Source organism: Lytechinus variegatus, chromosome 4 (assembly GCF_018143015.1).
Source record: "Lytechinus variegatus isolate NC3 chromosome 4, Lvar_3.0, whole genome shotgun sequence".
Classification (NCBI taxonomy): domain Eukaryota; kingdom Metazoa; phylum Echinodermata; class Echinoidea; order Temnopleuroida; family Toxopneustidae; genus Lytechinus; species Lytechinus variegatus.
In genome coordinates, this window is record NC_054743.1 from 55,552,481 (window position 1) to 55,574,098 (window position 21,618).

General features: G+C 34.3%; 1 protein-coding gene across 1 annotated transcript; it reads left to right on the top strand.

The window, feature by feature from the left end:
* The first annotated feature begins 925 nt into the window (after positions 1 to 925).
* On the top strand, positions 926 to 20,201 carry LOC121413075. The gene is made up of 11 exons (XM_041605838.1): positions 926 to 1,051; positions 6,448 to 6,636; positions 9,549 to 9,608; positions 11,789 to 11,864; positions 13,010 to 13,023; positions 13,356 to 13,520; positions 14,490 to 14,654; positions 15,317 to 15,481; positions 16,578 to 16,745; positions 17,420 to 17,584; positions 19,761 to 20,201. The coding sequence occupies exons 1-11, from the start codon at positions 926 to 928 to the stop codon at positions 20,199 to 20,201; spliced, it is 1,734 nt and encodes a 577-aa protein (XP_041461772.1).
* Positions 20,202 to 21,618: the final 1,417 nt, after the last annotated feature.

Below are 21,618 nucleotides of genomic sequence, written 5' to 3' on the forward strand. Positions count from 1 at the left end.
ACTAAAGAATTCGAATGAAAGACTATTCCGAAAAGACAAAGCATCAGTGTTCATCATGTTCATGGTGTTATGCAATGCCAGCATACCAAGCTTGCATGTGAATAGCGCATGCTCGCAGTCAATGCATATTGCATGCTACGCATACGTCGATCGTGTGCTGGCTGTATGTGTTAATATGGGTTGACAGTCCGAACTTACGACTGTCCTTCCGAGACTAGTGTACGAACAACCGTTGAGGATTTCTTAGCCAAAATTCAAACTTGTTGTTTCGACGCGAATTTCGCCCAATGTACAGGTTGGTTTATTCTGAAAAATTCTGAACCGCTAGTTCATTTATTCATCTTCCAACACAGGGAACTAAAAAATAAACCAACCTGTACATAGCGCGAAATATTTTTTGGTTTCATCGAATGTCAAAACCGGAGGTCGGTTTCCCATAGCTATAGCACAGCGGCCAAAGTATTGCGTAATGTTGCATAACAGGTTGAACCTCGAAACTAACGTTTTCGCATCGTTAGCGGTATATCGAATATGGTCCTGACTGATAAAACTATACTTGATTTCTACTGCTTTATATTACTTTGTATTATGTTTTTTAATGAAAATGAAATAAAATAATTGAATTGAAAAGTATATTACTACAATTGTTATCATTATTATTACTATTATTATTCAGCTTTTCTGGCCACTTTCATTTTGATGTATATTTCATTCACATTGGTTTGGTATATATTCATGAATGACAAAAAACCCGAATCATATAGATTGGACGATATATGATATTAAACTATCAGATGAAACTGATGTTTGGTTGTCTCCACATACTATAAATTGATCTTTTTCTCATAAATATTGTACATAATAGGAAAAACTGGTAATTGAAAGGCCATGTGGACGGACTGTTTCAGAGGACCTGGCTGAATTCATGTGCTCCTCAAACACCCTGAGCTCTGTGAAGATCAGTATGCCTGACTACGTACGTTACCTAGAGGGTGCAAAAATGCATGATGCGTTCTACTCTGTGCTTGCTCGGAACGCCACTGATACAAAGGTACGTTTAACAATGATTTTTTTTTCCATATAACAAATTCGTATAATATAATGTCAATTAAAGTCATTTTTGTAATTAATATGTTTTGGTAATATATAATTGTACATCATGACCAGGAATGGTGGTAATCATAACTGCGTCTATCTCCATGACATAAATGGAGAACACTACTGATGAATGTTAATTGCTATTTACTATCAAAAGTATTACAATCCTCTTGCTCAGGCTACTTAAGATATTTCGGTGATTTTCCGTTATTCCGCATTCACCCCCCTTGCTCTCTCCCTTCTCCCTCCCTTTCCCTCTATTCACATGATATGATTAATTTCGCTTTCTCGTCTCTTTCCCTCCCTGGCTCTATTCTCGGTATTTTTTTTAATCTCGTGCAGTTCTTAATTTGTGTGCTTAATTTTACTTGTGTTTTGTCCGCTGTTGTATGATTTGTTAAATGTCCCGCTCTTGCCCCATGCTGTCATTCTTTTATTTATTTTATAGATTTTTTTTTTATATATCTTTGTCCTTGTTCAGCTCGCGTGTTGGCCCTTTTTACGTGTAGAAGTCAAATCATGTTGATATCCACCCTCATTTTCCTGATAACAGAGAGAATATCAAAAATAAACATTATATAAACAATTAAAATTCATTCATATTTGAAAGAATATAAATAAAAATGTGATGATATTCATTTCTGTATTAATGTATCACTCATTTATTGAAGGGAGCTTTCAACAACAAGGTTTGCCTTCCAGTAGGTTTCAATTTGATACCATTCTCTGTTGAAATATCAAATGAAATAAATTTTTGATCAACCAATTAATTCATTGATATAAAAACTGTGATTGCCTGGCTTTGGCCATAAAGCTATAAAAACAGCATGACTGTAACATATAAACCTAATAGTTCAGAAAATAATTACAATTTTACGCCATTTCACTTCATCATTTCATACGCTTGTTTAAAATGTTGGTCGTTGATTAAAAGTTTAAGAAAAAAAAAATTTTTTCCTTCTTTTCAAAATTCAATTTGTTCATTTATTATTTTTTTATCAATATTATCGCTTAAATTGTTTATTCATTGTTTTATTTTTAATTTGATTATTCATTATAAATTGATGGGAGGGGGGGGGGTGTCCCCAAACAATGTGGTAATGGTTGTTATAGTTTTATTTTCGGTCTTGGAATTTTCGCCTTGAATTGCTTACTGCGTTTATATAATTTCTTGCATAATTAAAAAAATAAATGAACTCCAACTTTCGTACTTGTACATCAAACAATACAGCACTGACTACAGTACGTATAAAAACAAGTTTGCACTTAAAAATAGTTGTGTGAAATGACATATAATACCCTGAATCTTCTTCCACATTTAATGATCGGTACAAATCTATTTAAGCAGATGACGATATAACTGTCAAAAAGTTTTCCGCCTGCTTGCTTTTGAAAAGTTCGTAAAAATGGCTTGCACAGAACTTTGAAATGATTATATGAATACGAGTAGACGATAATCATGAAGAACACATGGTGTTAAGCTAGGTAGATTGTTTGAAGATATATCTTTAGTTTTAGCGTGTTTCCTTACCCAAAACACTTCATAGAGCGCAATTGTGCACCAAGCCCCACATTCCAAGGCCATCATGATAATCTGCTTTACAAAGAGCTGTGATGCACATGGAATGACCAAGGCTTGATTTATACGTTAATCATTGTCAAGCTTGGGGAAAGTGAAAATAAATTTTAACCCCATTTTTTTGAAAAAAAAGCTGGGGAAAAAATGATGGGGTAAACTTTTGAGTTGTCCTCAGATCTGACTGGCACAAAAAAGGAAAAGGTTGTGCTTACTTAGGATTAAAATTGGGTGGCATAAGCCGTTACAAAATCATTAAATGCTTATGTTTTATTTCAATTGGCTAACAATTCCAAACACAGAGGAGTTTGTCTTCGCCTCATTTCATTGACAGCGGGCATTTCTGACAGTGCTTTCTGAGGTGTAACATTCTGTCAAAATGTTTACTTTCATTTGATAGATGAGACCCAAACTCAAGAAGTATGTGCAAAAAATAAAATATCCCCAAGTTGTATAGTTTTCAATTCCCAGGACTTTTTCAAATTGTAAATGTTTCATTGATACGCACTGTAGAGGGCGTCAAATACCCGAAACTGTCTCTAATTTATGTCCAGGCTTACAAACTGTATGCAACAATTGTTGGAAGAATCAATCTGTTTAATTTCGATGAAAGAGCTTAATGGATCAGATATAAAAGAATGAAGCAAATATTCTCAACACTTTTTACATTGTAAAAAAAAACAATTGCTGGAGTCATGATAAAAAAAGCCTTGTACAAATTCAACCCAAAACTTTAACTGTTTAATGTGTTTTCTACGACTTTAAATGAAATCAAAATAATCAAACACATTAAATTGATGAATGTTCGGTGTATTTTCAGAATATTTTTAATGGTAATTTTAGTTTCGAAAGGTCTGTATTCATATTAACTTTAGACGCGCTACTTCGTACACAATCAACTGTTTAATATCCCTTTAGATATAAATGAGGAAAAAGGTTTCTGGTATATCTATATATTTTCTTCACATATCTTTAGGGTAAAGAATCAAGTGGCACACTTCTTTGATGAGGAAAAACAAACAAATCTTTAAGATGTTGAAATCCAGAATGTATCCGTAGAAAAAATAATGTAGAAAATAAAAATCAGTAATAAAACTTCGCCCATGCAGCACATTTTTCGATAAAACATGTTACATTTCGTCTCTGGATCATTCCGTCCCTGAATACCATTTCTATTTTACTTTAATTGTTTATTGAAACGAACCCAAAATGTAGGAACCGTTGTTTCCTTCAGGCGCGGATCCAGGATGGGTCCGAGCCGGCCCCGCCCCCTATTTTTTGACAACCTGCAGAAAAAAGTGTACTCTTTACCTTGATAGAAACTACGAAAAACAGAAATAAAAGTAAGAAAGAGGTAATTTACAGCCTCGGCCGGCCCGACCCCGAAAGGAAACAAAAAAGGTGAGGGGAAGAATTGGAAAATAGACTTTATATAAAAAATTTCGCTCGCGCTTTGCGCTCGCATTGCCTGTGTAATGAATCCCATTCAAGAGGGTTAAATGACACTAATATAAATAAAATATATCCAGTTCTGATATAAATTTGCACACAATGTTTCCAGCTCGCACATCAAGCTTTCATTATTTTGTTTGATTTACATAAATTGTTTATGTATATCAAAATGTTCAGCTCGCGCTGCGCGCTTGCATTGTTTGACGTGTGAGATACCTATCCTCTTTGGAAATTCTAACCATTTTTTTTTCAAAATGCTCCTTTATCATGTCGCATTTAATTGTTTGAGACACACAGCTTGTTTATTTAAATGAAAACGAACTTAGACTGTCCATTTTTCAGGTCGGAAGATCAGAAATTTTGAGCTCGCGCTTTGCACTCTCATTATTTATTTGGTGATACTTGTATCTTCTTCATTAATCACTAAAAGAGTCCTAATTGAGTCACTTTTCACGTTATTGTAATAAAATTTCGGCTCGCGCTTCGCGCTCGCATTCTTTAGTTGGATACATATCTTTGTTCATGATTATAAAAACTGCTCTGAATCTTCAGTTCTAAGGACATAAAATATCAAAGATTTTTAGCTCGCGCTTCGCGCTCGCTTTATATATTAAGATCACGTGAGATTTACCTTATATTGTTTATAGCAATACAAACTAACATATACTTAAAGCTTCAGTCTTTAGTTAGGACTACCCCCTGAAAAACCAACAAAAAAGCCAGACTGTAGCGGCCAATCGAGAAAAATGTTGATCAAAATATTTTTGCCCCCCCCCCTATTGGCGAAAGCTGGATCCGCCCCTGTACTTTTTCCTGTGTTGAAAAGTGTGCATATATGTGCCCCTCTGATATTGTTTTAGCAAACAAGGACAATTCAAACAATGACAAACGTGTCCCTCTAGTAATGTGCATAATGCTTTAATACTTCATTGAAATAGTAAACTATGAACATGGAAGTACCATTCGAATTGTTTCATCAAATCTATTTGGAGTCTGTCTCTTTTTGGGTTTAAAAAGCAATTTGAACATGTTTGTACCTTCAAATGAAATCGACATTTATTGACATGAAAACAAAATGACCGATTAGGGTAACCTGTTTAATCTGATCATTCATTGTCGTCGTACTTAGCACTGAATGCAATATAAAGCAAACTCAGACAAAGAGCACAATTTGAGTATATAACCAGACCGGGAATGACGAAGCCTGCATTATATTTGATGAAACAGTTTGAGGCATGTCTTCAATGAATATGCAATAAACATAACGCGTATGTTCATGTCAAATCCTCACTTATCATTTTTGTTGTTTGAAATTACGTTTTTGAAAATAATGTCAACCGCGAAAGGACAATTGTTTTTTTAACAGCACTTCAGTAATCGTGAGATGAATATTATTGCAACTGATTTTGTTACGAGGGAGACATATTCAACATCCACGTGCTTTTGTTTGTTTTTGTTTTTAATCATTTCCACTACCTTTTTTCATCTTTCTGGCCCAATCCTCTCTTTGTATTTTCTATATCTTCATTTAATTAGCCTTTCCCTTTACTCACCTTTTCTCTTTGCCGTCTCTATCCTTTCCCATCTCTTCTTTTCTTTTACTTTCCATTTATGTACAATGTGCCTCTTTGTATTGGTTATACAACATTTTTGCGTACTTAACATGCAAATGTTGAATCCAAAGATGATTTTTTCCCCAACAATTTATTTCCTTGTATTTTGATATGAAATACTAGTAATTGTATTCAAATTATATCATTTCATGTTTGTACTGTAAGTATTATTCTGTCATTGTAGATTAGACACAGGTTTATTTTTAATTCTGCCTTTGGCTGCGAGGCATGTTTTAATCAACCATTTTGCATTTAATTGAATTAAATCCACATGTTTCAATTTGGAATTGATTGGATATCATGTTATGTCCAAGGAAAGCTGGGAACTGAAGTCATCAGCACAACTATTGCATACTGCATTCATGGCAGCGTGCTTTTGACCGTTTTCACAAAATAAAGCTTAATTATGAATTTCAACCATATTTTTTTTATTAATAAGAAATAAAAGGCAAATTCACAGCCTTCGATCACATAAGCAAATACAGCATGAATAAAACAATAATTTTCCTTTCATTTATAGTGGGTAGAGGCTTTAGAGCAAATTACTGTGATTCTCATAACATTATGTGAACGACCAAGAGTTATTTCCAACGATTCGATGATCCATATTTGTTCTTTAATCGAATGTAGAATAGAGTTCAATGGTTTAGTCAGACCCTTGTTTGATGACGTATTTTTTATTTCAAAATTATGTCACCATTATTCCAGATTGAGAGTCTTGATATCGATGACATTAAACTCAGTCAACGTCAGTCTGCATCGCGTGATCTCGCTCAGTTCATTTGTAAGATGCCTCATCTCAGGGAACTTCATCTCGGTGGTGCATACAGAAACATCAGTCCCTCGCTTCATGACGAGTTCTATTCAACGTTGTCATCATTAGCATCGTCTGCAAAGGTATTTTTTTTTTTTTTTCGTTCTCTTCAAGTTTCATAGCATTTTTCTCCAGTTGATGCAGTATAAGGTGATGAGAATTTTCACTTTTTAAAACTGAATTTTGTCTAATGTTATATACCAGAGGAATGATATATCATTATGGTTTGAACATTGTGTATAGGCATAAAGTGTTTGGCCCAATTTGTATTATTTTATTATTCTGTGGAACATTTTTAACCATTACCTTGATTTACTTTTAAAGTTATATTATAATCCGTTAGTTATTCCAGGAAACCGAGATAAGCAGACTCTGCTTCAAATTGAATTTCATTTTCTTTTATGTCCTTTATATTTTACTTAAGTTTGTATTGTATTTTATGTTTGAATTGAAAGAGAAGCAGAACGAATTCAGTCAATCTATCATGATATTCTTAATTCACCTTCTTATAGTCACAGACTCCAGTACGCAAAAGTTTTGGAAGCCATATTGGATTTTTGGTCATACCAGACAAATGACTGGCCTTAAAAGGAAATGCCCTTTTTACACAGGATTTTCTTAACCCCGGACTATCGCTAACCCCGTACTATCCTTAACCTCGTACTATTTTTTTCCTTTTCACGCATGCCAAATTGTTATTGCTAACCCCGGATAAGAAATGCTTGCTTTTCACACACGAAACTCGCTAACCCCGGACTAGTGGTTTTTGTCGATCATTCGTAGTACAAGCAGGGTACAAGTACTTCACTCGTACACTTTTAACACACGCTACAATTTCCTTAACCCCGTACGATAGGTGGGGCCGAATTGCCATTTAGCCCAACCTATAGTATGGGGTTAGGCTTAGCCCACTTTTGTTTTACACATGCGATCTTAACCCCGTACTATTGCTCTTAGCACTGCAATTGGTGGGATAACCCTGCTTTTTTGCAGGGCCAAATAATCCCGTACTATAGGTGGGGTTAGCCCACTTTGCAAAAATGCTGTGTAAAAAGAAAGTGGGCTAAGCTTAACCCCGTGCTATAGGTGAGGCTAAATTGCCATTTAGTCCCACCTATAGTACGGGGTTAAGGAAATTTTAGCCTGTGTAAAAAGGGTGCTAATGTATTATTTTGGCCCTTAACCCAGTGGTTTAGACACCAAAATCGCATCTCCCAGGCCAATATGAAATAAGCTATGTCCGCTTTAAATAGCAGCAGTCAATTTAGAATCAATTTTTGGAAGCCAACTTAGATTTATTTTTTACCGACCAGGCGACCGACTGTCCTCGTAACTTGCACTAATGTATTAATTGATCCTTGAAACTAGTGGTTTAGGCACAAAAATCACATCTCCCAGGCCGATATGAAATAAGCTACGTCTGCTTTAAGTATCAGTAGCCTATTTTTAAGATCAGATCAATTTTGGACTCCATCTTCGATTTTTGGACATACCAGACCATTGACGGTCCATGAAACTTATCCTTGTATATTATTTGACCATTGAAATCATGGTCTAGACACCAAAATTATTATATCCCAGGCGGATATCAAATGAACTATGTCCATTTTAATTATCAACGGCCATTTCAGAATCAATTTTTGGAGTCCATCGGGGATTTTTGCACATACCAGACCACTGACTTTGCTTGTAACTTGCCCAATGTATTATTTGACCCATTTATCCATGGTATAGACACAAACAATCATATTTCTGGACCTTTAGCAAAGTATGTAGGGATTTTTTCAGCAGCAACAGCCATTTTCGACTCCCTTTTTGGAAGCCATCTTGGATTGTTGAACATACTGGACCACTGACTGTCCTTGTAACTAGTCTCAATGTCTTTTTTGACCATTGAAATCATGGTCTAGACACCAAAATTATTATACCCCAGGCGGATATCAAATGAACTATGTCCATTTTAATTATCAACAGCCATTTTAAACTCCATTTTTCGAAGCCATTTTGGATTTTTGGACACACCAGACCACTAGCTTTCCTTGTAACTTGTTTCAATGTACATAAAACCCTTAAAACCCCTGAATAAAATAAAATAATTTAGATGAATTGTGGATTTTCAGCCTACGGCAGCATTTCGGGTGCCATCGTGGATTTGCCTGGTACACAGGAGGGCCTACTGAATGGATCAAGGCAAATAAACTCTCACTTAACTTACAAAAGACCAATTACATGTTATTTAGTAATAGAGTAAATAGTTTGCCTGACAATCTCATTTTTGAAAACATCGTCCTTGAAAATGTTTCTCAAACAAAATTCTTGGGTGTACTTATTGATAATAAATTGTCATGGAAACTACACATCGATAATATATGCAAAACAATGTCAAGAAATATTGGAATTATCAAAAAACTCAATTTTTTTCTTCCATCTTGTACACTACTTACACTATATTACACCTTAATATTACCATACATTAATTACGGTATTTTGGCATGGGGTTGTGCAATTCAAACACAATTACATAGGATACTTTTGTTACAGAAAAAAGCACTTAGGATAATATTTCATACACATTTCAGATGTCACACGGATAAATTATTTTTTGAAAACAAAATCCTTAAAGTTGATGTATATCTGTTCCAACTCGGCCAATTTATGTATAAACTAAATAAAGATGATCTCCCCGCAATTTTTTCAATTATGTTCTGCAAAAACTCCTCTGTACACGATTATCCTACAAGACAACGAAACTCTTATCACCTACCTCCAACCCGAACTTTACTTGCAAAAAAATCTTTTGTTTTTTCTGGTCCCGTATATTGGAATTCCTTGCCCAACGCCTTTAAGGAATCCCCAAGCATCACAATTTTTAAACATAACCTTAAAAAGATGCTTATTTGCCAATACTTTACACAAACAAGTCAATCTACCACATAACGAAAACCATATACAATTTTTTCATTTATTTATTTATTATTATTTTTTCCCCTCCCAGCATACAACTTGCCTGCCGACCTGTTTCCGCACCTGCCATGCTCCTCTTTGCACCTCCATTGTACCTGCACCCCCTCTCTCCCTACATTTGCCTCTCTGTTCTTCCCTCATAATCAAAATTATTGTAGCCATGTTGTTATTTTTTTATTATTTCTATTGCTATTACTATTATCATTTATTCTAATTTGGTTCACTCTTTCGTTGTTACCTTCGATATTTTGTATAGCCTCCTTTTAAACTGTCTTCCGTCTCTCCTTTATACTATATTTTTGTAATATACGTATTGAAACTAAGTTACGGGAGCTTGCCTCCCATACAAGCTTCGCTTTTCTTAGCAAGCCCCTCCGTTCTGTTTTATATAGTTATTATAGTCAAAGTTACTTTAGTTTGCATTAGTTCTCATTGTTTATACTTTATTTCGATTGATGTTGTACTTTAAATTTCACTATGTATTGTTTGATTTTGTTGTGCTTTGTGAACGGAAAATGAATAAATCTAAAATCTAAATCTATTATTCATTCTACCCTAAATCAATGTTTAACACCCCCCGACCATTTAATATGAACCGAAATAGGATTCTAGGTTGGATAATGTGTCAGTTGTATCCATTTTCAGTGAATGGCGGCCATCCTGGACGCCATCTTGTAAAACTAACCACTTTCCCGGATGCGGATTTTGGTAGATTTTTAGTATATTATTCCTGAGGTCAAATAGTACAGAACACCGTTGAAAAATCATTTGTTGCAATTTGTTCCGGGTAAGGCCGCGTTTGGTCGTATATTGACCCGTCTATATGTTAAACACTAGAAAAAACAGAAATCATGTAATATCATTTAAGGCACTTGCCGGTTTAAAACGAAACTCGAATTTCAATTTCATTTTTTTTCCCAGAGTGTTTGTCCCATTGAAGACACCGATGGGAAAAAAATCGCGTCGAAATAAAAAAAAAACCGCCAGAAATCCAAAACCCAAGCGATTTCGCACGCGACCCGAGTGATTAGTATAAGCCCCTTGAAGTGTTTTGGGCAATAAAACAAGTTAAGTTAAAAATAGTAAAAGATATCTTCAAATCAATTTTTTTCTTCTTCATTATTACGGTGTACACTTATTCGCCTAACTATTTTAAAGTCTTGTGCAAATAATTTTTCACTAACTTTTCAAAGGTAAGTGGTGCTTACTCAAGCAGAAATATTTTTTGTACAGTTATATCGTAATTTGCTTAAATTTATCTGTACCAATGTTAAGATGTGGCAAAAAATCTTCAGGATATTGCAAATGTCTAATTTTACAGGATTTTTTTCGAAGAGTATTTTTTTATACGCACTGTATATTTGCAACTAATTTTGTTACAAGAAAGACATATACAGCATCCACGTGATTTTGTTTGCTTTGATTTTAATCTTTGCCACAATTTTCTTCGTCTTTCTGGCCCAATCTTCTTTCCTTATGTTCTATCTATATATCCTTTTAATTACCCTTTCACTTTACTCACCTTTTCTCTGTCTGCCTCCCTTTGCCGTCTTTATTATTTCCCATCTTTTTCTTTTCTAATAATTTCCATTTATGTTCAATGTGCCTCTTTGTTAGTGGTCATAATTAAATGTGCGTACTGAACATTAAAATATTTAATACAATATATGTTTTTTTTTCAACAATTTATTTCCTTGTGTTATGATAAAAATGCTAGTAATTGCATTCAATTTATATCATTTCATAATTGTACAGTAAGTATTATTCTGTAATTGTAAATTGGACACATGTTTTTTATTCAGTCTTTGGATCCGAGGCAAGTTTAATAAACCATTGTTTGAATGGAATTGAATCCACATGTTTCAATTTTGAATTGATTGGATATCATGTTATGTCCAAGGAAAGCTGGGAACTGAAGTCATCAGCACAACTATTGCATATTGCATTCATGGCAGCGTGCTTGGCCGTTTTACTTATGAAATTCAACCATATTTTGTATTAATAAAATATCAAGGGCAAATTAACAACCTTCTATTACATAAGCAAATATAGCATGAATACAACAATAATTTTCCTTTCATATATAGTTAATACAGGCTTTAGAGCAAATTGCTGTGATTTTCATAACATTATATGAACGTCCAAGAGTTATTTCCAATGATTCGATGATCCATGTTTGTTCTTTAATCGAATGTAGAATAGAGTTTAATGGTTTAGTCAGGCCCTTGTTTGATGTATTTTTGTTGCTTCATCACGTTACTATTATTCCAGATTGAGTATCTTGACATCAGATACATTGATCTCAGTCAACGTCTGTCTGCATTAAGTGATCTCGCTCAGCTCATTTGTAAGATGCCTCATCTTATCCAAACAGTCTGAAATATCATGACGAGTTCTATTCAACATTATCATCCTTGGCATCGTCTGCAAAGACTTTCAGTTTCTTATTTTCTTCCAATTAGTGCAGTATGAAGTGATTCGGATATTCACTTTTTTCAACTCAAATTTGTCTAATGTTATATACCAGAGGAACGATATATCATTATAGTTCGAAGATTGTGTATAGGCATAACGCGCTTGGCCCAGTTTGTATTATTTCATTATTCTGTTAAACATTCTTAATTATTATCATAATTTCATTATAATCCGTTATTTATTCCAGTAAACCGAAATGAGCAGACATTGCTTCAAAGTGGATTCCCTTTTCTTTTATGTCCTTTATATTTCACTTGAGTTTGTGTTTGAATTGAAAGAGAAGCAGAAAAAATTCAGACAATCCCTTAATCAATCATGATAATCTTAATTTCACCATCTTAGAGTGACATACCCCAGCCCGCAACAATAAAGGGCTTTCCTTTCCTAATTCGAGAAGCATTCAACGTTAGCCTATTGTCTGCGGTTTTGTGTGTGTGCGTGCGGGGGGGGGTGCTTGTTGTTTCCAACCATCCGTCGAATAGGTAGAAATCAAGCATGTTTTCATCCAACCATTTCTTAACCTTGCGTCAATCATATTTTACGCTTTTGGTCTCATATGGAAGAAGAAGAGATGGCTGATTGATGTATGACTTTTTATCGAAACAGATAGCAGTAAAAGCCAGAAAAACTCACTCAAAATTGCAAATTTTCTCGTGCAAATTAGATTGGTAGCACCATTTTCCATTGTTTTTACTCAGTCATGCATGCGTTATAGAAATGTTGAGGTGAATATCAAATACAAGAATCGAAGCATAATTATCTTTCCATTCATTTTAGGAGGAAAATTTATGATTCTAATGGCAAAAATTACTTTTGATTCCGGTGTCCCTCTTTCGGTGACGCACTGTACTTTACATTTTCCTTCTTGAATAATTGAAGACAATTACTTGTTACTCTTTTCCCCTGTTGACAATTACGTATAAAATAGAAACAAACGATTATAGAACAAACAACATCAGACGCATCCATCTAGTTATGTACATAATGTCTAAAATATTACGTTCAAATAATCTTTAGCATCATCTGCAAAGGTATATTCTATTTATCAAAACCTAAAATCTGACTAAAACGACTATATATTTCACCTTAAGTTTTTATCGTGTATTTTCAATTAATAATCGGGCCGATACTTTCAAAAATACGGAGTGTGGAAAGTAAGCGAATGCAAAACGCGATTTCCATTAAGATTTTTTATTATCATGATTATGATAACAATGTTTATTACCATGATTGCAGCCATACTAGATTGGTGTGTTGTTTCGTGCATGATATTCATGCTAGATTTGATTTTTATATCCCCATTTCTGTGTACGTATTAATGTACAGTAATCTTGATTCCATCTTCATGTTACTATTATATCAGATTGAGATTCTTCATCTCAGTGAGAATCTCAGTGAACGTCCATCTGCATCACGTGATTTCGCTCAATTCATCTGTAAGATGAATCATCTGAAGAACCTCACACTCTACGGTCAGTATCATGATGACTTCTACTCAACAGCATCGTCGATGGCATCAACTTCAAAGGTAATATATGTGAAGAGGTTTTTACATGTAAAAAAAGTACCACTTACAAGCAAACCATACAAGTTCTGATTTTTGTTCATGCTCCTCATTCGGCTGCCATTAATTTGTCTAATGGGGCTATGATGCCTCATATAAGGTGAAATTGTACATATCTTTACTGAATTGTTATTCTTGTAAATCTTATTTCATTCTTTCAAGTATGTTTCAGGTATTAAAGTAGCACCTTTCTTAGTTCAATTAATTATAGAGTGTTATGAACATTTTATTCAACAACTTGGTTTGATTGGTGCTATTGTGTTTCATATAGCACTTGCAATTCTTGATATTAAATGAATTGTGGAGCGTTGTGGCCCAGTGGATAAGTCTTCTGACTTTGAAACAGAGGGTCGTGGGTTCGAATCCCAGCCATGGCGTAATTTCCTTCAGCAAGAAATTTATCCACATTGTGCTGCACTCGACCCAGGTGAGGTGAATGGGTACCCGGCAGGATTAATTCCTTGAATGCATGAGCGCTGAGAGGCAGCTCGAGCTAAAGCCGGGGTAATAATAATAACAACGCGCCTCGGAATAGAATATTTCTAGATAGAAGGCGCTATATGAATGCCTATTATTATCATTATTATTATTAACAATAATTTTATTTATCAAAACCTAAAATCTGACTAAAAGGACTATAGGCTATATTTCACCTTAAGTTTTTATTGTGTATTTTCAATTAATAATCGGGCCGATACTTTCAAAAATACGGAGTATGGAATGTAAGCAGATATGCAAAACGCAATTTCCATTAAGATTTTTTATTATCAGGATTATGATAACAATGTTTATTACCATGATTGCAGCCATACTAAATTGGTGTGTTGTTTCGTGAATAATATTCATGCTAGATTTGATTTTTATATCCCCATTTCTGTGTACGTATTAATGTACAGTAACCTTGATTCCATCTTCATGTTACTATTTTATCAGATTGAGATTCTTCATCTCAGTGAGAATCTCAGTGAACGTCCGTCTGCATCACGTGATCTCGCTCAGTTCATCTGTAAGATGAATCATCTGAAGAACCTCACACTCTACGGTCAGTATCATGATGACTTCTACTCAACAGCATCGTCGATGGCATCAACTTCAAAGGTAATATATGTTAAGAGGTTTTTACATGTAAAAAAAAGTACCACTTACAAGCAAACAATACAAGTTCTGATTTTTGTTCATGCTCCTCATTCGGCTGCCATTAATTTGTCTAATGGGGCTATGATGCCTCATATAAGGCGAAATTGTACATATCTTTACTGAATTGTTATTCTTGTAAATCTTATTTCATTCTTTCAAGTATGTTTCAGGTATTAAAGTAGCACCTTTCTTAGTTCAATTAATTATAGAGTATTATGAACATTTTATTCAACAACTTGGTTTGATTGGTGCTATTGTGTTTCATATAGCACTTGCAATTCTTGATAGTAAATGAATAATTATATTTATCAAAACCTAAAATCTGACTCAAAGGACTATATATTTCACCTTGCCATTTTATTTTGTATTTTTAGTTAACAATCGGGCCGATACTATCAAAAATACGGAGTGTGGTATGTTAGCAGATATGCAAAACGCGAATTCCATTTTGGATTTTCTATTATGATATCATTTTTATTACCATGATTACAGCCCTACTAGATTGGTGTGTTGTTTCGTGGATGATATTCATGATAAATTTGACGTTAATAGTCCCATTTCTGTACGGATTATTGTACATGTACAGTAACCTTGATTTCATCTTTATGTTACTATTATATCAGATTGAGACTCTCAATGTCTTTGGTCATCTCAGTGAACGTTCGTCTGCATCACGTGATCTCGCTCAGTTCATCTGTAAGATGAATCATCTGAAGAACCTCAAACTCTGCAGTCAGTATCATGATGACTTCTACTCAACAGCATCGTCGATGGCATCAGCTTCAAAGGTAATATATGTCAAGAGGTTTTTACATGTAAAGAGAGTAGAACTTACAAGCAAACCATACAAGTTCTGATTTTTGTTCATGCTCCTCATTGTGCTGCCTTTGTCTATGGGGCTATGATGCCTCATATAAGGCGAAATTGTACATATCTTACTGAATTGTTACTTGTTACTTGTCGCAATAATCCCAAGACGCAGCTCCTTGGAAGCTATACTGGGATGTCAATAATGTCATGTGCCAATGGAGGTGACAAGGTGCAGGATTTGGGTTGGCTCACATATATACAATAAAAATGAGCATGCAGGGGTGCGAGTAAAAACATGCATTGGTCCATTTATAGCATGTGGGACCCAACAGGAGGCTGCATCATGCTGATGATAGGTAGTGCAGCCTCTCTGAACGTAGTTGGGTTTCCATGGAGAATGACATGTCCTGGTAATCTGTTCCATATCCGTACTGTCCTAGGGAACATTGTATATTTGTATGTGTCTATTGTAGCTTTGGGTATGGCATATTTAGCTTTATGGTCGTGCTTACCAAAGTAGGTTGCTGGAGAAATGACCTGTGGCAAAGGCACGCGAACCAGTTGATGGTGCTATTCTTGTAAATGCTATTTGATTCCTCTAAATATATTTAGGGTATTCAGGTAGCACATATCTTATTCCAATTCATTTTAGAGTATTATGAACATTTTATTCAACAATTTGGTTTGATTGGTGCTATTGTGTTTCATATAGCACTTGCAATTCTTGATATTAAATGAATAATTATATTTATCAAAACCTAAAATCTGACTAAAACGACTATATATATTTCACCTTAAGTTTTTATTGTGTATTTTCAATTAATAATCGGGCCGATACTTTCAAAAATACGGAGTGTGGAATGTAAGCAGATATGCAAAACGCGATTTCCATTAAGATTGTTTTATTATCATGATTATGATAACAATGTTTATTACCATGATTGCAGCCATACTAGATTGGTGTGTTGTTTCGTGAATAATATTCATGCTAGATTTGATTTTTATATCCCCATTTCTGTGTACGTATTAATGTACAGTAACTTTGATTCCATCTTTATGTTACTATTATATCAGATTGAGATTCTTCATCTCAGAGAGAATCTCAGTGAACGTCCATCTGCATCACGTGATTTCGCTCAATTCATCTGTAAGATGAATCATCTGAAGAACCTCACACTCTACTACGGTCGGTATCATGATGACTTCTACTCAACAGCATCGTCGATGGCATCAACTACAAAGGTAATATATGTTAGGAGGTTTTTACATGTAAAAAAGTAGCACTTACAAGCAAACCATACAAGTTCTGATTTTTGTTCATGCTCCTCATTCGGCTGCCATTAATTTGTCTAATGGGGCTATGATGCCTCATATAAGGTGAAATTGTACATATCTTTACTGAATTGTTATTCTTGTAAATCTTATTTCATTCTTTCAAGTATGTTTCAGGTATTAAAGTAGCACCTTTCTTAGTTCAATTAATTTTAGAGTATTATGAACATTTTATTCAACAACTTGGTTTGATTGGTGCTATTGTGTTTCATATAGCACTTGCAATTCTTGATATTAAATGAATAATTCTATTCATCAAAACCTAAAATCTGACTAAAACGACTATATATTTCACCTTAAGTTTTTATCGTGTATTTTTAATTAATAATCGGGCCGATACTTTCAAAAATACGGAGTGTGGAATGTAAGCAGATATGCAAAACGCAATTTCCATTAAGATTTTTTATTATCATGATTAGGATAATAATGTTTATTACCATGATTGCAGCCATACTAGATTCATGAGATTGGCGTGTTGTTTCGTGAATAGTATTCATGCTAGATTTGATTTTTATATCCCCATTTCTGTGTATGTGTTAATGTACAGTAACCTTGATTCCATCTTTATGTTACCATTCTATCAGATTGAAATTCTTCATCACAATGAGAATCTCAGGAAACGTCCGTCTGCATCACGTGATCTCGCTCAGTTCATCTGTAAGATGAATCACCTGAAGAACCTCAAACTCTGCGGTCAGTATCATGGTGACTTCTACTCAACAGCATTGTCGATGGCATCAACTATAAAGGTAATATCTGTTAGGTTTTACATGAAAAATGTAGTACAAACAAGCCATACAAGTTTTAATATTTTTAAATAATACTCATTCTATTGACATCATCTCTAATGAGGCTATGATTAACTGTAAATATACAATAAATTGATATTGTTCATATCTATACTGAATTGTTAATATATCAATTGTCAATTAATAGTTAACAGTAGCCATGAACCAATTGTATAAATCTTTCGGCCATTGTTTACATTTTCGTTCAAGAATATAGAACAAACAAGTAAGGGATTAGTGCCCCCTTATTTGATTCTTGAGCTCTACCAAATGATACATAATGAACTGATGATTTTAAGCATAATGCAATCAGATATATGTGTTTTTTCCTATTAATTTTCGAATCTTATTGTGTTTTGATGAGGGCTTTTTATGCAATGGAAAACTTACAATTTCGGAGGTTTGGACAGCATTTTATCAAAGCTAAATTTCTTTTGAAAACTTATCGAGTATTAAAATTGATTGACCCATTAACCTCGTCTACATTACTAGTATATTCATGATAAATATGTATCACATGACGAATAGGCCTGTAAGTTTTACCCAATTACGCAAAGTTGTTATCTAAATTGACTTTCGGATATATAACACTTACACTTCGTAATGCACATTAAGGTTTAACACTTAGCAGATTAAAAAAAAGGTGTGTTATGCGGGATATTTTAGCAGGATAAATTTTCCCAAAATGTGGTGCGTGACATTTTCGTTCTGGTCCTTCTCTATATAAATCAATTTCTCGTTTTCTTACCTCTGTATTGGGATCTGTGAATTAGATTTGTTTATTTTTTTTATTCTAATTTTGATTTCAGCTGTTATGATTAAACTACAATCTTGATACATTGTACACTAGGGGGCATATCAGGCTCAAAAAGAGATGTAGATGTATTCGTCGGCATAGCAATAAAAGAACATCGGATTACAGATGAAAATCACAACATGATTGTTCCTTTATTACAAAGGCAAACAAATTTATTCGCTGCTTTCAATCTATCGTTGGTTTTTTTTTGCCTCTCTTTCCACGCTCGCCCCCCTCAAAATATTTAGTTCTTTCAGCCACAGATTGTGATTGCACTGATGAATGTACTAGGGTGTGGAAGAGAAATACGTTATGTTTTCTAGCCATACCGAGCCCGCATACCATTTTGCTGCACTTCGAAGGGTTACATTGAATGAAAATAAAAATCAAACGAGCTCTCTAGTTTGTTTCAAAAACTGGATGTCAAATGAGATTTTGCTCAAATTCATAAAATAGTTATGTACACATTTTAATTATCAAGCAGATGAGGAAACCAAAGAAGTCACCCACTTACAATTGTATTTTGATATACTTCTCCTCATGTAAAACAAAATTTGGTCTCTAAAGAAGGTAAATTGTCATTTTTGTAACGTCATTGTGCTTTGATGTAGAGTCTCTGTACTGTAAAAAAATATTGTTTAATTATAACGAGAAATTACGAAATGGATAGTGAATTAGGAGCATCGACTATCTCGTTTGCATATCGGTATGCTACGCATAGTGTGTTTTGTAAAAAAAATCTATGCCATAAGCTTCTAATTTTAAATCAAATTTTTATGAAATCATCAGTGCTATGCTATTTCTTTCATTTGTCTCGTTTTATTTTATGTGCAATTATTGGTTCGCTGTTCGTATTTATGAAATAATTTGCAAGACATGTTAGTTTATAAGTGAGTTTAGCCTTCAAATTCGAAATAGGGTGCAGGAAAAGTTACTAGAAATCAATCTTAATGCATTTGTTTTTTTAATTATGATTAAACTGACAATAATACAAACGTAGTAAAGAAAACACTTCATTGGTGATTTGTTATTGATAATTTGTCATCTTTAGCGTTTTTAATAGTTTCTCTCTCTCTCTCTCTTCATTCTCTCCTCCATTGTGTAAATTATATTGTTCATTTTACATGACCTTGTCTATAAATAATTAATCTGTCTTAATTATTTATTTGCACGGCATGTACACAATTTTCATTTATTGACAATGTGTGAATAATTATACTTTCATATACGTATGCTTATATATTGTCAGTCAATATGGATAGTTATAAATATAATGTTTCCACTAGTATGATGTCTTGTCATCACTTTCGTTCACTTTATTATTTTTTTCATCAATTAAAGGATGACTGCAACACGAGCTCAAATGTGACTGATCTGACCGTTACTGATTATACACTAGAAGAATGGCAGGATTGTGGATCGATGTTTGACAATGTGAAGAGATTCACCATACAGGTATGGGACACGATTACATGTGACGTCATCCAGAGGATCCATCTACCAGCAGCGACAGAGCTCACCATTCAAACACGTGAGCGTGTGAACCAACTGGCTTCTCTCCACGATGATCCCACTTCACTACCAAATGCACTTCACAAGGTCTCATCTCAGCTTGTCAAGGTCACATTCAGAGATCTCAACATCGGTAATAGTGAGGTTAGAGACATCATTCAAGCTTTCAGATCATCGGACGAGAAACTTCTGAAGATCTTAAGGTATGATATATTCAGTTTATTTAATACTCCGTTTGGTCATGACGAGCGTTTATCGGTTGATATATAGGTCACCATTTTCAATTTTTCAAGGTTTGATTCTTTATTGTGGAGAGTAGGTATTTCCTGGAATTATAATAAGAACCCCTTTTGGAACTCCCTGACAATGTTAAACATGTACTTTTGAATATAATACATCATGCATATACAGTGCATGTATAACGTAAAATAAATGCTCATCATAGAGCAAAAAACCCGAAAATGCATTATTTTATTATACGCCATTATACGCATTATACGCCATGCTGCTCTTTACCACATAGAGATAAAAGCTATGATACTTTAAGATTAAATCCCTCTTTGGCATTTCTGTCTACAATGTGGAACCCCACGTATTGACATTGTTATAATGTAACATAGCTTAGATCCTACCAAATGTTTCCATACTTACCGTAATGATTTGTTGTCTTACATTTCACTTTATGTTCATGGGCATTGGGCATGCATGGGGAAGCGCGCTTCTGGTTAAGGACGACAATACCTTGCTCTAACATTTTATTTCATTTTGATTTGATTTCATTTGTTGTAAATCTAGTTTTCTTGTAGTTACAATCTAATCCCTGCAACAAATAATTAAACTTATCAGTTTTGTCTCCGCCTTTGCCGGTGTTTTTACTTTGCGTTCCCCAGAGCAGACCCACCAAACACCAGCCTTCCCCCATATAAGATACACAAAATATTTCTTCTCTACATGTTAATACTATTAGATTCATACGATGTGGGACTGATGAGAGATTAGATCGTTCTAGTATTGATTCCGGTGATGAACATAAGGTAAAGGTGGAGATAGAACGTGGCAAACCAGTTGGGTAAGTCATAAGACCTCGTTTTATCAAACATTCCACTTTTTCAACATATTCAAGTTTCTTATACAGAGGAATTAGCTAGGTGTCTTTTTTTCGTGTTTGTTTCTTATGTACGAATTTTCTGTCTCCATTTACAATTGGCCATGATATATGACGAGCATCACTGCCTTTTTTCAGCTTTACAACCAAATATAGTATGCAAAATAAATCTTATTCTTGCATTGTGCTCTTCTTATATTAAATATTAATCTTCTTATATTAAATATTCTGATAGAAAGTATGCCCTCGAATATTTATAATGAAGTAATATATGTGTTTTGGGTCGCGTAGTCTTAAGCAGAGAAATGAAACTGCATTCGGGGGGGGGGGGGGTAGTCAAAAATAACACGAGCTGACTAAAGTTAAGAGTGTTTAAAAGAGTTGAAAGTCAGATGATCTCCCATACTTTTTTTCAGACAGGAATAAAAATACGAACTGAAAATCAATGGAAAAACAAATGCCTGAAATGAGCTAAAGTAACCAAATTCTTTCACCCCTGGCATGGCTACTGCTACTTTCTTACATTATCATGGTTATTTAGACGTAGTTGAAATCTTCATGAACCTAAGTGACTATTCAACA

Excerpts from the sequence above, each read along its gene's own strand:
- LOC121413075 (XM_041605838.1), top strand. The coding sequence starts at position 926 with ATGTGCTCCTCAAACACCCTGAGCTCTGTGAAGATCAGTATGCCTGAC. Across the intron at positions 13,521-14,489 it reads CGATGGCATCAACTTCAAAG|ATTGAGATTCTTCATCTCAG; the intron begins GTAATATATGTG and ends CTATTTTATCAG. Across the intron at positions 16,746-17,419 it reads CGATGGCATCAACTACAAAG|ATTGAAATTCTTCATCACAA; the intron begins GTAATATATGTT and ends CCATTCTATCAG.